Genomic DNA, 16,776 nt, shown 5'->3' on the forward strand with positions numbered 1-16,776 from the left:
TCTTCCATGCATAGAAATTTTGGCTTTCCCAACTACAAGTTTCATTATTGCACGTAGTAAAGCTTGACCAGTTTTTTCATTTTCATGCTACCATGCAACCTGCCATGTACTCAGAATAGGATCCTCTCCAAGTAAAAGCTACAGAAAAACAATCCTGCTAGAAAATTCCAAATTTACTGAATTCCATCTGCAGCCAATTGGATGCCTCCGCTTCAGAAACACCTGAATGCTTGGACTTGGAGAACCTTGCAAGATAAAAACTAAGATCACCAGAAAAAGGAATTCCCCATACCATCTATCTTCTATCCAGCATTTGCTCTGTGCCTGGGGTAAGGGACACATAATTTGTTTCCCCTCACTGATTACTGTCTGTTACTTCCCTCATCAATTCCCTCACCTCTGACCCAGATGGTGAAGCCGGAATTTTGGCTGCCGGAGAGGCTGGCCGGCTGTTTCTATCTGGCAGGTCAAAAGACAGATCCCGCCTAGCTGCATCACGGGCTGTTTTCTTCTTTTTCTCCATGTCTAGGTCCCGAGGATCAGAGCCTGTGTGGCTGTCTGCTCGAGTAAGCACTCCTGTCAGAAAGTCAGCTATTTCGTCCTGCAAAGGGAAGAAGCGGCTTCATCTTTTCACAAATCATAAAGTAGAGAGGTGATTCTGCAAAGCCAGCCAATCCGTGAGATCACGTTGCTAGTCAAAGGTGTCCCCAAGAGAATAGACAGTCCTGAGTCCCAGAAGAAGGAAAGCCTCATCAACCTGATGGGGGATAAAGTTCAAGCAATGAGTGGCCTCACACTAGCAGAGAAGAGGAAGCTACTCACCTGAATGCACCTGTCCACCATGCTTTGAGTCAATCCTTCTGATTTCTTTTTGGCTTTGCTTATCCTATTAAAACAACAACAAGAACAACAAAAACAGCTTGTCAATATCCAGAGGATATTTCACTTCCTTTTCCTTATCTTCATGTCAGCCCTTCAAGGTAGACCAAGTCATGAAAAAGACAACACAAGGACGGCTCCACCTTATAACGTCTTGAAAGCCTGACAGAGTTTTTCCCTCCCTCCTTATAACAAAGACCTTCAAGGGGTGGGGTAATCTTGACTTTCCTCCTTGTCCCTTCCTCTTGTTCCTGGCTAAGCTTTGCCACATTTCTTCTTCAAAGCTATCTGCTCTCCATCATCCCTCCTTGCTTCTTGGAACTTTTCACCATCAGAAAGCCAATAGCAAGGGACAACTCAGACAGACAACAGCCATTTCCCTCAACTTGGGCAGGTGATTTTTACCTGGATGTGCACAGATCCATGTGCACCACACAAATAACTAGAAAAGCTATTGATTTTTCAAAGAAATTGCATTGCAGAACCTTATTATTTATAAAATTTATTGGCCGCCCATCTTACCATAGGGTAACTCTGGGTGGCTTACAGTCACATATACAGTTAAAACCTAAAAGTTAAAATCAGGCATTGTAATCAAGGACATATGGGGGGGGGAGAGGTAGGATCTGTTATTACTCAATCAACCACCTCCATATTCTTGTGAGCTCTGTTCCTCCTTATCCCGCAAAATTTATGATGTTCAAGTAAGGCCAGAGACATTAAGCAGACCACGGAGTCTTCTTGAGTAGGGCAATTTCTGTGCCTGTCACTCACTAAGCTACAGGCAGAATCTCTCACAGTATCAGAAAAAAGGATGTTGTGATTTGCTCCGGCTCACACACCTGAGGCTATCATCAGCCCCTCCAACCACCACCAGGCTGTTTTCAGCTCGAAGCTTCTCCCGGAAATCTTCCATGGCTTCAGTGTTGCACTGGAGAGCATTCTGACCAATCACAAAGAGAACTGGTGCCTTCATATCCAGAAGAGGGTCATCAACATCCTGCTCCCCAAAACAAAATTTCCAGAAGTTGTTATAGTAGAAAGCATTTCACAGCAAACATGAGATATGCTGCAATTCTCTCAGTGAAGGGGATGGCAGAGGATGAGATCGTTAGGTAGCGCGATTCATACAGTGGGCATGAGTTTGGCAGGCTCAGGCAGACAGTGGAGAACCGGGGGGCATGGCATGTTGTGGTCCATGGGGTCACAAAGAGTCAGACAACAACAAATAATTTTCTTAGTATTTGTCTTATAAAAGAAGGAAGACAACCTGCAGAATACTTCAGTACAAAGCTGGAAATGTAAGCACAACAAAACAAAATAGCAAAACAAAGAATGCGTTTAAAAACAGAAATTAAAAATGTTCTTCCCGGCCCCCATTTCATTCTTACCCCTCTGGGTCCGTCTATTGTTAACAGAGGGAATCCAAGACACACAACTGCTGTAACATCTTCCATCACAGAAACCTGGGTGGGGAAACAAAAGGGGCTGCAGATGCAAAAGCTCTGGGCCAGATGAGGCCAGCAAAACCATCTTGGCTCCTGCAACCAAATACATTTGTTTTGCCTCTGGAGGAAAATGGAGAGCGAACTCAAGACTCACCCTGGGAATGCTCATACAGGGCCTTATGATCACTTAGGGGCCGGGGTATGTGTCCTAAGCTCACCTATAGACTGGTTTGGTCTGCCAGGTAGATACTGTGCCACTGGGGGAAGGGGCAATGGCTGTCAACAGGCAGCTGGTGAGAATCCACTTTTGCAGTTAACATAATGTCTAAATGATCCCATCCCATTGCCATTTTATACCACAAAAGCTGTAGGGCAACAAGAGGAAAAAGCAGTGACAAGTAGTCCTTGACTCTATCGCCATTTGTTCCACAACCTTTTGAAGTGCTGAAGTCAGTGGGGAAGCTGGCAGGGAAGGCTGCAAGTTGCTGGAGCGAGTTTCCCCCACCCGCAACTCTCCGGCTCCCTGTGCTTGTGCTGCACCAGCCCCTCCTGCATCCCCTGCTCCCTCCCACACCCAGCAGCAGCCACCTACCTGCCTGTGGACCTGGGATTTACAATTTTCTGCAGCTTCCCCGCTGACTTTGGTTGTGGGAAGCTGGCAGAAGGTTCCCTCACCTAATGACCATGGAATTTAGTTAACCACAGCAATCCTAGCTGCTCTCATAAATTGAGGACTATCTGTATCAGCTACGTTCTTGGTCTGATGTGCTTTAAAATGCATCAGTCAGAATAATCACTTGCATTATTTATTTATTTTTATTTATTTTAATCCCATTTATATCCCGCCCTTCTCCGAATACTCAGGGCGGCTTACATTTAAAGCACAAATCAATGTACTTAGAAGTCTTTGGAGCAGCATGCAAGGCCATTTTTTTCCCCTACGATTAGATAACATTATGGTTAATATTACCGTGCCCCAGGTAATTCAGCAACATTTTCCAGGAGGGCCTCGGTTCCAACTTTTAATATTTAAGTCGGGACAGACCAACCAGCCTAGGAGTAGAAGGAAAGGTAGTAAAGAGACTTACATGGCAGGCGAGCAGAGCTCCCGTGTTCCATCCAATCAGGACGACTGGCTTATGAGAGAAATGATTGTGGATCTGGTGGGAAGGAGAGAAAAGCCAAGCCGAACCATTGACCATCTTTATAACTAGAACTAGAAGCTCATTTTGAACTAATGAAGAAAGAAGGGCCAATGGGGTCAATCTGGTCTCACAGGACCAAAGACGGGGTGCCCAACTCACCTCCAGCACTTTGCCTCTCAGGGCACCAATCATATGTTCCAGGCACTGCAACACCCCCACTCCGCTCCCGTTGTTCACTAAGTGGGTAGCAACTGGGATCACCTGGTAGCCCAAAAGAAGAAACAACGATCAGACTCAAGCACCAATGTTCCACTGCCACAAGGCCCTAAAGATGTGACTGTGTTATTGTAATCATTCATTCAATTTGTATGCTGCCCATCTCTCTACCAAGAGTCCTTGAGACTTGAGGTCCTGGTTGGAGCAGGTGCAATAGCTGTACTATCGGTTGTCTCTGTTGTTTTTTGAACCTTGCCTGCCAATTGTTTATTTTGTACTTTCTGGTGTTTTCTACTTTTTAAAATTACTGTTAGCCACCCAGTGTCACCCGTCTGCGATGGGTGGACAGATACACTGAATAAAATACTGTAAATATGTATTGCCCAGGTGTTCTTCAAGGGCAGACTCAGGTAAGGTGAACTGCAGTAGTCCAAACGCACGAATGACTGCAATCAGGGCTTTCTGGTTTAGGTATGAGAAAAACTGACACCCAGGGTGAATTTGTGCCAAGGTCATCTTGGCCACAGCTGCCGCCTGCTAGGCCAGCTTCACACTTCTGGGTTTCTGATGCTCTCTGCCTCCTGCAAATGAGATCAGGCTGGAAGGTGGAACGTATCTGAGCGAAGAAGCAGCAGAGCATCCCCAGCAGGACGGAGGAGAAAAGCTGCACGGGCACCCAGCACAAAACAGGCAGGGCTGCGCCGTTCTTTCGCTGCTGGAGGTAAAGGACAGGCTGACTGACTCTTGCTTCACTTGCACCCCTCCGGGTAGCAGATGAATTGGGGAGGCAAGAGGCCCTCGCAGTCTCACCTGCAAACCCAGCAGCTGCTTTCTTTCCCTCCCTCCCGCCCAACACTTGCCAATGGAGGTCTATGCCCAACCGAAAACTCAGCTTCAGGGTGCCAAAACGATACAAACCTTTCCCAGACACGAGAGTTGTGACTGCCAGAATCGATGCCGCCGAGAAGTGGGGAACATGGAATTGGAAGGTCCAGATGATGCCAGTAGGATAAGGGGAGAACCAGGTAATTTGCTCTGAAAAAAAAACCAACACAGATTCAAAAGGCTCTGTGCCTAATGCATCAGAAATCTGTTCTTTGAGCTGTTCCAGCTCAGACACTGCTCTAGGGGTTAAATTTTTAGGCCTAATTACAGTGGTCTGCTGGGAGAATTTTTTCCCCAAGCATTAAACTGATGCTGTTCTGCAGGGAAGAGGAACTACTGCTGTCTCCTGACTGAGTGGGTGCAGACAACCATCTCTCTAGTGGCTTTCTGCCTCCTTCGATCCCAATTCATGTTAACCTCTACAGAATTTTCTTCCCAGAGCCAGCCTCTCCTGCTCCCGTAGATCCACTCTCTCGTTTGTCCCCTGGAGACCAATTATGCCTTCTAGAACAACAGTGTTCGAGAGTCCTGTGCTTCTGCTGACCACCAGTCTGGCCCAAAGGAAACAGAGCAGACCAAGGGGGTGTAAAGCTGCCAGAGAAGGTTTCAGAATATTTTAACCTGTCTCTGTTTTTAAGAATATCAAGGAACTGATTCTTGTTTGGTTTGTATACTTGACTACATGAGAGCACTACGTGAGGATGGTTCATATTGTCACTAGCTGTTTAATAATGACAATGTAACTTAGAGCCAAGGCCATTACCGGTGCACTTACTGGTTTGTTATGTGAAAGGACGCCAATGGCTGGATCCCAGGGCCTCTTCAGCAGGAGGGACAATGCCTCGGCCCCTGCCGCCCCCGTCTTTGCAGTTGAGGATAACAGCATCCGGTCAATCAGGGAGGGAATCTGAAACCCAGTAACAGGGCAGGCTGTGGAAGCTCAGAACTTCTTCTGAACCAGCTACTTTTTTACTTTGCTGGCACACATCACCCTCTCCTTATTTTTAAACATCATTCTTATGCTCCGCCAAATGAAAAGAAAACCCCACCTCTCTTGGAATGAACAAGATTCCAAACCATTTTTCATCTGCTCTTATGAGGACATCAATTCCTCTTTTGGGGTACTTCATTTACACTTAACACCCTCCCGTTGGTGTCTTCTCCTCATCAATCAATTCCACCTCTATGTTACAATGCAAAAAATGCCCCAGTGTCAGAACTGACACTTTGGGTTCTACTGTCAAAATGAGAGTATTTCCTTTACAGAGGAAACCCTGAAATAAAAGGCACGGAAAAACCAGCCACTCGCCCACTGCTCAACACTTTGTACCCATCACCTTTCCCTTGAGAGTCTGCAGAGCATCCAGATACGCAGCCAGCATTGGCAAACTGAGCGTTTCTACCAAAGTTGAGTGGAGCCACTGGATCAGCTTGGTCTCCCAACTGATGCTTGCCAAAGCCTGTCGGACCCGCCGAGCACATTTGTCCACCGCTATTCTTCGAAGCACTGGCTCATTGCAAGCCTTGTAAAAAGCAAACAAGAAAAATCCTCAGTAGGTTACGGTATCACAGCCCTTCTTTTCAAGCTTAGTGGTAAACAAAAGCATCCAGATTCAACAGGATAAAATGTAGGAGCAAACAAAATATGGCTACACTTCATATTCTGGCCCCATCTGGCTGAGTTGCTACAAGCACAGAACGTAGGGAAGACAGGTGGAAAATTAGCAAGAGCCAGGAGATTCTCACCCCTTCATTAGCCAGCCGGGCCAGTCGGTCAGATTGCAAGGCTTTGAAGATCTTATTAAACAGCTTGTTTTGGGCCATTGTCCAGCCAGATCTGTAAAGGAAAGATTCCATTATGAAGTCCGGCTCCTGAACAAATCAGGACTGCATTAGAAGTCTCTAACTCATGCTTATATCAGACTAACAGAAAACCTACTGCCCTTGTTTTTGGAAGCAAAGACAAGGAAACAGCAAGCTTACACCTTCAAATACCCAGTGTTTGCTGTGCATCTAAATGTGGAGAATTATGGTTTATTTAAACCTGGAGTGACTTCTACTACCTTGAGGCATTGCTGGCACCTTGAGGAAGTGACCGCCATGCTCCCATTGCCCTATCCCAACTAGACGATAGGACTGGGCCTGCCAAGTGGGAGGGCAGCTCCAAGTGCCAGTTCCTAAAGCAGCACATCCTTTTCACAGCACGTGTGGATTTGTGCACGGACACACCCACCCTGGAGGAAGCCCACAGCCTGGCATGTCGTGGCAATGAAGAATTTTCCATTTAAATATTAGAAGTGCATCTAAAGTATTTTTCTCCAGAGTGGTACATAAAAAGTGGGAGGAAGAGACTAAAATTTTAAATTTTACCGGGTGGTAACATTCCGAACAAGCATTTCTGCATTCTGTAGGACAGGGCTTTTCAACCTTTTCACCCATTGTACCACTTTTAGGATAAGGCAATATCCGAGCACCACCAGTCACCCAGCAAGGTGTCAAAAACGTGACCCCCCAAAAAAGGGAAAAAATGATGAAGTACAGGTAGCCCTTGACTTACAACAATTCGTTTAGTGACTGTTCGAAGTTACAACGGCACTGAAAAAAGTGATTACCATTTTTCACACTTATGACTGTTACAGCATCCCCAGGGTCATGTGATTTACATTATTTATTTATTTATTTATTTTATATACCGCCCTTCTCCCGGAGGACTCAGGGCGGTGTACAGAGCAATAAAGTAAGAATACATTAGGATGCTTGGCAGTTGATTCATACTTATAACATTGTCCCAGGGTCATGTGATCAATGGCCGGGGGGGGGGGGCGTGGCCAGATCATCACTCAGGTTGCAGGGAGCCTGTGGGGGGGCATCCGTGGATCTCTGGTGGAGGGGAGTGGGACTGGGATGGGTGCCTTCCCTCTCTCCCATTGTCCCTTCCTTCCTCTTTCCTTCTCTCCCTCTTTTGCCACTTAGCAAGCAGCCTCTTTTCCGCAAGCGAGCTGGGAAGGAGCCCGGGATCAGCATTTCTGAACGCAACTTCTGAGTGCGACTCAGCCAATTGTGGGCTCCTGCCCGCCTCACTTGCTTGCAGAAAATAGGCTGCTTGCTAAGTGAAGCCCCTGGATCAGCAGGCTACCCGGCGCTGATCCTGGGGCATCACTTAGCAAGCCGTATGTTTTCCGCAAGTGAGCTGGGCAGGAGCCGTTCGCTTGCTAGCCCTTTCCCCCCAAACACACCACTTGCTCACTCACCCTTCCTTGCTCGCCGCTCCACTCGCTGTTCCTCTGAAAACAGGCCGATCTGCCCCTTTTATCCCTTTTCTTGTCTCCGCCCTCCTCCTTTTCTCTTCCGGGTGCACCAGAAGTTCCAATTAGCGTGTCGCCACAGATCCTGGGGATTCTGGCAAGCTCTGCAGCTCCAGCTGATCTCCAGGTCTGTGTGGCTCCGTTTTGACTCATTCCCTCCCCCACTGTATTTAGCTAGGCTGGGCTCCTGTACCACCAGCCAGGGGCTCCCGTACCACTGGTGGTACATGTGCCACCGGTTGAAAAGCCATGCTGTAGGAGACAGTCACGAAATCATGACTCTTGTACTGGCCTCTAATACAGAGGTCCTGTAAGAATCCATTTGTATTTCATTTCTAACTGTCTCTTCTGTGCAAAACCCAAATCCTCACCCTTCCCTGGATTCTGCCATTCCCAAGGAGAAGAGGGAACAACCATGGGATTTTATTACTTTCACTTCCTTCCTTAATTGTAACCTCTGTGTATTCCCCTGCCTGCTATCCATCACAATATAACCAATTACCACGCATTCCCCTCTGGATTGAAGTGGGTTCTGACATTACACAGGACATTAGACTAAAGCAACCAATCTCCTATGGCCAGTTAGATGGGTCCATAGCAGGGGGAGGTACCAGCTACCCTAGCCACCTTACCAGTTCACCTGTCCCTGCGGACCCATGAGGAAGACATAATGTTTGTAGTGACCCCAGGCATGGAATGCCCATTTTACGACTGGAATGGCTGAAGAAATGGAACCCCTGGGTAAATTGGAGGACAGCAGAACCCAACTGGATGGCCCCCGACCTTCGCTTTTTCCGGCGTGATCTAAAAACTTATCTATTCCAACAAGCCGGCCTGGCCTGATGTATTTGGGTTTTAAAAATTTTTATTTTTATTGTATTCTTACTTTATTTCTCTGTACACCGCCCTGAGTCCTCCAGGAGAAGGGTGGTATATAAAAACAAACAAATAAATAAATAAACTTCCCGGAGGGGGAGCATAGGAGCTTAAAACCCCAAAGCACCCCCCCAACCCAAAGAGAGGAGACAGCATCAGTGGGGGAAGAGAAGGGGTTACCAGAAATACCGGAGGAATACAGGGATCTTGCTGAAGTTTTCAGTGAGGAACGGGCAAATGAGCTTCCCCCTCAATGACACACAGACTGTGCTATAGAATTCAAACCCGGGGCAAACCTTCCAAAGCCCAGGATGTACACCATGAGCCCCAAAAAAACGGTGGAGATGGAAAGATTCATAAAAAAACCTAGAAAGGGGAATTATTGAGCCTGCTAAACCCAAAGTGGCCACCCTGGTCCTGTTCAGGGAGAAGAAGGACGGCTCGCTTCTTTTATACGTGGATTATAGGTCTCTTAACACAATTAGTGAATGTAATCTGTATCCCCTACCCCTAATGAAGGATATGCTATCCCACCTATCGAAGGGAAGGATTTTTACCAAACTAGACCTGAAAGAAGCATACTACCGCATTAGGATTAAGGAAGGAGACGAATGGAAGACTGCGTTCAGTTATCCAATGGGTTGCTACCAGTTCAAAGTCCTGCCGTTGGGACTGCAAGGGCCCCCCGCAGTTTTTATGCAATTAATTAATGAAGTGCTAAGAGAGCACCTATATAAGGGGGTCCTGGTTTACCTAGATGACATCCTTATCTTCACTGAGACCAAAGAGGAGCATATTAATCTAGTCAGAGCAGTTCTGAAAAAATTGTGGGCCGCCCACCTATATGCAAAATTATTGAAATGTGAATTCCACCAGGAAAGAATAGACTACCTGGAGTATCTCATATCCCCACAGGGCATCGAAATGGACCCTGAGAAAGTCAGGGCAGTATTAGAATGGGCACAAGGAAGCAATTGGAAAGTTCCCTGAGGTTTGCAAACTTCTACCACCAATTCATCCCTTCATTCGCCCAAATAGCTCTGCCCCTCACAAACTTGTTGAAAACGAAGGGGAGGTCCCCAGTGAAACCCAGCCAGCCCCTGAAGTGGACAATGGAATGTCAAGCGGCATTTGAGAGGTTAAAGAGACTTTTTTCTGCCAAACCTGTCCTGAGACACCCAGATCCCAATAAACCTTTTGTAATACAGGCAGACGCTAGCGATGTGGCGGTGGGAGCTGTATTATTACAGGAAAATGACAAGGGGGCATTGCAACCGTGTGCATATATGTCCAGGAAACTCACAGAGACAGAACAACGTTAGGCCATGTGGGAGAAGTAGGCTTACGCTGTGTTCTGGTCATTTTATTTATTTATTTATTTATTTTATTGGATTTATATACCGCCCTTTCCCAAAGGACTCCTTCAAGTAAATGACTCCTACATGGCGTCATTTACTTGAAGGAAATAAAATCCCCTTCCAGTTCTGGATAGACTACAAAAATTTGAAAGCGCTAAAAACACCCAGGAAATTCACTGCTAAGCAAGCTCGCTTGTCTCAACATTTTCACTGATTCCGCTTCACACTCAAACACTTACCAGGGGGAAAGAATTTCCTGGCAGATGCATTATCTCGCATGCCCCAATATAACAGTACACGAGCCACTGACTCTAAACCACTTATGCCTGAACAACAACTGGCAGCACCGGTCACCACCAGGGCCCAAGCTAAAATAAAGCTGCAGGTGGATAGCCAAACTGGAATCAAATTCCAAAAGTCTTTGGAAACTGATGAATGGTTCCAGAAAAATAGACATGTATGCACAATCAAAGACGGACTACCCTGGGTGGGTGAGAAGTTATACATACCGGCCACCCAGAGGATCAATTTCATGCAGTTGTGCCATGATACAAAATCAGCAGGGCATTTTGGGTTTGTAAAAACCTTACACTTAACTAAAAGGCAATTTTGGTGGCCATCCATGAAAAAGGACATAGAAAGCTACGTGGCCAGGTGTCAAACGTGCACGATGGCTAAGAGGCTGCAAGGGAAGTCGCCTGGACTGTTACAACCAGTGGCAAACCCCTCAGCCCCCTGGAAAGAGATAGCTATGGATTTTATAGTGGAATTACCAGAAAGCAACGGGAACACTGTCAACTGGGTGGTCACAGATTTGTTTTCCAAACAGGTGCACTTTATCCCGTGCCAAAAGATTCCCATTGGAAACTATTCGTGCAGCACATTTACAGACTGCATGGTGTACCCCAATGCATCATATCTGACAGGGGAGTACAATTTATGTCAAAGTTTTGGAAGGAATTTTTATCCCTCTTAGGAACTACTCAGGGACTGATGTCTAGTCACCACCCTCAAGGGAACGGTCAATCAGGATGGGGGAACTCTGTACTTGAGCCATATTTAAGATGCTTTATTAATTTCCAGCAAACAAATTGGACAGACCTACTCCCTTTCGCAGAAGTTGCTTACAATAACGCAGTCAACTCCAGCACAGGTTACACTCCTTTTCAAATAGCCACCAGTCAAAGTTTCAACCCCATGCCAGAACTAATCCCAAACGAACTGGAAATCCCATCGCTGAAAGAATGGATGGCACAATAGCAAAACACCCGGCCAATCGTTAGGAAAGCTTAGACGAAGCTAGGCAAGCATACAAAACACAGGCAGACAAAAAGAGTGTCGATCCCACACCATTCAGGGTAGGAGAGATGATATATTTATCCACAAAATACCTAAAATCCCTACAGCCGTGTAAAAAACTCAGAGCAAAATATATTGGACCTTTTATTTATTTATTTTATTTATTTATTTTTGGGACTTATATGCCGCCCTATCTCCCGAAGGACTCAGGGCGGCTAACAACAATAAAAAACAATAATACAAAAATTTAAAAAGAATTAAGTAACTGCCCCAAAATAAATTAACTACACAGTTAAAAATTAAAACATATTTAAAAACCCATCATCAATCCAGGTCAGCCTGATGGAAGAAGAAAGTTTTGAGGTCGCGGCGAAAGGACCGGAGGTCCGGGGCCATCCGAAGCTCAAGGGGGAGTTGGTTGCAAATGGCTGGTGCTCCCACAGAGAAGGCCCTCCCCCTGGGGGTCGCCAGCCGACATTGTCTGGCCGACGGCACCCTGCAGAGGCCCTCTCTGTGTGAGCGCACTGGGCGATGGGAAGTTGTCCCCGGTAGCAGACGGTTCTGCAAATATCCCGGGCCTAAGACATGTAGGGCTTTAAAGGTAAGTACCAGCACCTTTTCCAATTAAAAGAATCATAAAACCAGTTACAGTAGAATTAGAACTACCCTATCTTACACCAAATTTTTCACTGCAGTTTACTAAAAAGCGAATAACAGTCACCCTTACGACCAAAAACCCCACCACCACCACCTCCAATCATGGTTGAAGGAGAACAACACTTTGACGTAAAAGAAATCCTAATATACTAGAAAGCACCACGGAGCAATTAGTAGCCTGGAAACACCTCCCCTCCTCAGAAAATGAGTGGGTGAATAAACGTCACATTAGAGCACCCAAGTTGCTAAAGAGGTTTCATACAGAATATCCCAGCAAACCGGGCTAACATCTATATTTTTGTTTCCTCTACAGGTGGATGTCTCCTATTTTTAAAGGAGGGCAGGATGTCAGAATCCATTTATATTTCATTTCTAACTGTGCAAAACCCAAATCTCACCCTTCCCTGGATTCTGCCATTCCCAAGGAGAAGAGGGAACAAGCATGTGATTTTATTACTTTCACTTCCTTCCTTAAATGTAGCCTGCCTGCTATCCGTCACAATATAACTAATTACCAGGCATTCCCCTTTTATCTTGCGGACAAATGGGGTGGTAAGTGAGGAAGGAATGCATCCGGAATCTGGATTGTTTCTCTGGATGAAATGTGAGGGGGTGGGAATGATCCTGTTTGTCCCATGAGCGGCTTGCCACCTGGAGCTTGGCTGATACAGAACTGACCGAATGAACTGAGGGGTGGAGTTTGCTTGGGGACACTTTAAAAATATCGATCTGTGAGGGGATTTTTCATATCCTGTCTATTATACCCTCTATCATCTATATTTTAGTAAAAGTTCCTGCTTGGATAATCTTGTCTCCAAGAGACTTTCTTAAGAGGTGGATTGAAGTGGGTTCTGACAGGTCCCTAACCTTTTGGGCACCAGGGATCGGTTATGTGGAGAGAGGTATTTCTGTGCGCTGGAGGGTGTGTGGTTTTGTGTGCTGCCTGAATCTTACGGATGGGGCTTTGCTTGTTTTTGCAGACCGATTGCTGGCATGCTGCGGCCCGGTACCGGTCCACGGACTGGGGGTTGGGAACCTTGCTCTAATGAAATTGCCTAGCCATATCATGGTTGTGAGGCTTCTGCTATAACCCCATTCCTGAATATGTGTATTCCCAGTCTGGGGATACACTGTCACGGCTGGTATGAAGTTTCACAAACTCAAATCTGATCCTAAGGCATTGACTGCTTTAAAGGTCAAATTGCTAGAGCAGTTTGACAAACACATCACTGCAAGAGGAAAGGCGCTGGCAGAAGAGGCATGCTGTAGACAAGGAATTCCAGCTGGGAGGGGTTGCAGAAGGGCCTTTTCTGCCATGTTTTTTTGATAGTGTCAGACTCTTCCTACTGCTAAGTTTTTCATTTGCTGCCTAGGATAAAAGTGTTCTGATCAAGCCTTCCTTCCTCTTTGGCCTATGCTGAGTGAGTCTCAATCTTCCATCATTTATATATGTTCATTCACATAAACATATGGAACAAAACTACACCTTATCAGTTTAGTATGATTTTATATGATGAGTGGTTATACTTATCATACACAGTCATTATAATAAAACACAAATCACCAGCATAGTTCACAGTATAATCTGAGATGACAAGAACTTTAATACTATATATCCCCAAATTACACTCAGGATCAGAAACAAGAGCATCAAGGTAGAGATAACATCAGCAGTTATAATGATTTTCTTCTCTGATTCCTGCCACTCATTTTTATACCTGTTCATATGTTCCTCCCAGTCATCAGGTGGAGGAGGTGTATCAGTATCTGTACGGGCAAAAATCACATGCCGTTCACACTCATTCATCACAGTTCGGGCTTTCTGGTTGTCATAGAGGGGCACGGGTGTTGGTGTCACTGTTTCTATGTCAATAGGAACATCTGCCTCTCTGAAAAGAGATATTGCAGTTTTAAGACAAAGAGCATTTTGTAACCATCTGCTCCTCTTTAAGGGCTTATGAGCTTGAAGGAAATCATCACACAAGCAATACATGCAATACTCAAAATAACATGGGCCCAATAAGTATCAAGTGTTGGTTCCATAAATATTCAAGTCAACATGGAAGGGAGGGAAAGAAAGAAAGAAAGAAAGAAAGAAAGAAAGAAAGAAAGAAAGAAAGAAAGAAAGAAAGAACTTACACAATGCTGTTATCCTGATGCCGTCTGGGAGTGACAAACAGCAGGCGTGTGGGACGAGCATTACTGGCATCAGGGTGGGCACTCCATGGCTTGGCATAGCTGTGGTCCAGGAAGACCAAGTCTAGTTCCCTCTCATGGACTGACAGCTGAAAAAGCAAAGAGGTCCCCATCCTCCGTGCTGAGGTTTGAAAATCACGCTCATTCCCTCGATAAGACATGTTTCACTCTTTGTGTTTAACAATGGCACAACCTGCTCTCGAAGCTGCACATCATTCTGTCTGGAAGGGAAGGAGAACGAATGAGTGAGTAGCCTGAAAAAACACAAGCCAGGGCTGTGTTCCCAGAACCCAGATTCATTTATTTATTAATCACTGACCACTATGATTCTGAAGTACTCTATCTAATTTCAAGATAAAATGCAATGAAATACATTGTAAAATATTTTTTAAAAATAGAATACAATTAGTAACAAACTATAATCCAACCAGAGGGAACCACAACCCAAATGGACAGACTTGAACACTGGGCACTATCTAACAAAAGGAGATTCAATGGTGAAAAAAATAAGGTTTTACATTTAGGCAAGAAAAACCAAGTGTATAGGTATAATATAGGGGGTACCTTGCTCAATAGTAGCAACTGTGAGAGTCCTAGTGGACAATCACTTGAATATGAGCCAGCAGTGTGCTGCAGCTTCCAAAAAAGCCAGCACAGTGCTAGGCTGCATTAAAAGAGGGATAGAATCAAGATCACATGAAGTATTAATACACTTTACAATGCCTTGGTAAGGCCACACTTGGAATACTGCATCCAGTTTAGGTCACTACGATGTAAAAATGCTGTTGAGACTCTAGAAAGAGTACAGAGAAGAGCAACAAAGATGATTAGGGGACTGGAGGCTAAAACATACAAGGAACGGCTGCTGGAATTGGGTATGTCTAGTATAATGAAGAGAAGGACGAGGGGGGACATGATAGCAGTGTTCCAATATCTCAGGGGCTGCCCCAAAGAGGGAGTCAAGCTATTCTCCAAAGCACCTGAAGGCAGAACAAGAAGCAATGGATGGAAACTAATCAGGGAGAAGCAACCTAGAACTAAGGAGAAACTTCCTGACAGAACAATTTTTTTAAAAAATTCCATTTATATCCTGCCTTTCTCCGAAGACTCAGGGCGGCTTACAAGCTTAGCAGTAGCCTTCATTCTATGTCTATGCCTGCTTATTAGGGCTTTCACACACACCCCCAAGCGGCATTATTACAAAGTCAGCTTAATTGCCCCCAACAATCTGGGTCCTCATTTTACCTACCTGGGAAGGACGGAAGGCTGAGTCAACCTTGAGCCTGGTGGGATGCGAACCTGCACTAATTGCAGGCAGCTGGTGTTACTTAAGGAGGCAGTGGAACAACCTGCCTCCAGAAGTTGTGAATGCTCCAACAATGGAAGTTTTTAAGAAGAGACTGGACAGCCATTTGTCCGAAATGGTAGGGTTTCCTGCCTGAGCAGGGGGTTGGACTAGATGATCTCCAAGGTCCCTTCCAACACCATCATCATCACCACCACCAGGGCTTTATAGATTAACACCAGCCCTTTAAATTGTACCTAGGAGCAACTAGGCAACCAAGGTAGAGTTTGCAGCACTGGTGTAGAGTTTCTGCTGGCAAATAGCAGTTAGCCCAGGGTCTCTGCACTCGCAATCGACTGTAGCCTTTGTGTGGTCTTTCAAAGGCACGACTGCAAGTGAAGACAAGGTCCTGCTGCTCCAGCAGCCTCAACCAGCCCACCAGGCAAAGCTGGACAAGGCCTGTTTGGCCACAGCCTCTAGTGCCCGCTACGCTTGCAGGGTCAGTCCAAAAGGACCTCCAAGTCCAAGATCTGCCGCCTCACGGTTGGTGCCAATCTGTCGAGCAAGAACCCTGCAGCAGGCACGGCTTCGATGGCCAAACAGTGTCCGGTTTTGCGTAGGGATCTCGCCTCCAGCCCCTCGCAGCCTCCAGAGGCCAAAACAGGACCTCAAGGGCCCCAGAGTGGCCTAGAGTAACAATCCAAAACCGGGTCTCGATGGCAGCAACCGCCCCCCCCATTATTGGACCCCCTTTCCCATTCAGCCTTCGTGGGAGGGGGGGAAGACCGACCCTTGCAGTGCTCAGCGAAGGACACCTCACGCCGCCCACAGCAGCCGGGGGTGGGGTCCGGCTCTGCGGCTCCAGATCCAGGAGGCAGCCGGTCAAGCAGAGGGCCAGGCCGGGGCCGCGGCGCCTCCAGGGCTGGCAGGACGCTCCCGAGCGAAGGGACGGCGCCCCAAGCCCCCGGCCGGTCCGCAAAAAGATCCGGGAGCGCCGTCCTCCGGGCACCAGGAGGGCCGCAAGGCGGCGAGCGCCCAAGTTGGAGCCTGGAAAGCCAGGCCGGGCGCCCGCAGCAGCTCCGCTCCTTCCCCGGCGCGCCTGCGCATGTGCACGCTGCAGGCCCCTCCCGGACTACAGTTCCCGTCAAGTACTACGCCGTCCCCTCCCCAGCGGAAGCGCCTCTCACCTGCTTCCCAGCCAAGCAGGGCGGTGACGCCACCACGTCA

The 16,776-nt window shown here is 46.7% G+C and overlaps 1 protein-coding gene across 4 annotated transcripts in view; it reads right to left on the minus strand.

Moving 5' to 3' along the window:
* KANSL3 (KAT8 regulatory NSL complex subunit 3) overlaps positions 1-16,758 on the minus strand; it is a 41,935-nt gene extending 25,177 nt beyond the window's left edge. The window contains exons 1-14 of one of the 4 annotated variants that reach the window (XM_083368296.1): positions 16,340-16,667; positions 14,988-15,057; positions 14,208-14,485; positions 13,787-13,957; positions 6,320-6,410; positions 5,911-6,096; positions 5,349-5,480; positions 4,607-4,723; positions 3,632-3,733; positions 3,416-3,487; positions 2,271-2,345; positions 1,722-1,879; positions 823-886; positions 398-601 (exon numbers count right to left, since the gene is read on the minus strand). In XM_083368296.1, coding sequence (XP_083224422.1) covers positions 398-601; positions 823-886; positions 1,722-1,879; positions 2,271-2,345; positions 3,416-3,487; positions 3,632-3,733; positions 4,607-4,723; positions 5,349-5,480; positions 5,911-6,096; positions 6,320-6,410; positions 13,787-13,957; positions 14,208-14,425 — 1,590 coding nt within the window. In that variant the 5' untranslated portion in view covers positions 14,426-14,485; positions 14,988-15,057; positions 16,340-16,667. Of the gene's footprint in view, positions 1-397; positions 602-822; positions 887-1,721; positions 1,880-2,270; positions 2,346-3,415; positions 3,488-3,631; positions 3,734-4,606; positions 4,724-5,348; positions 5,481-5,910; positions 6,097-6,319; positions 6,411-13,786; positions 13,958-14,207; positions 14,486-14,987; positions 15,058-16,339; positions 16,668-16,736 lie in introns of those variants that run through there. The other 3 variants (XM_083368293.1, XM_083368295.1, XM_083368294.1) reach the window with 3 other exon arrangements.
* Positions 16,759-16,776: the final 18 nt, after the last annotated feature.

Source organism: Vipera ursinii, assembly GCF_947247035.1.
Source record: "Vipera ursinii genome assembly, chromosome: 8".
NCBI lineage: Eukaryota > Metazoa > Chordata > Lepidosauria > Squamata > Viperidae > Vipera > Vipera ursinii.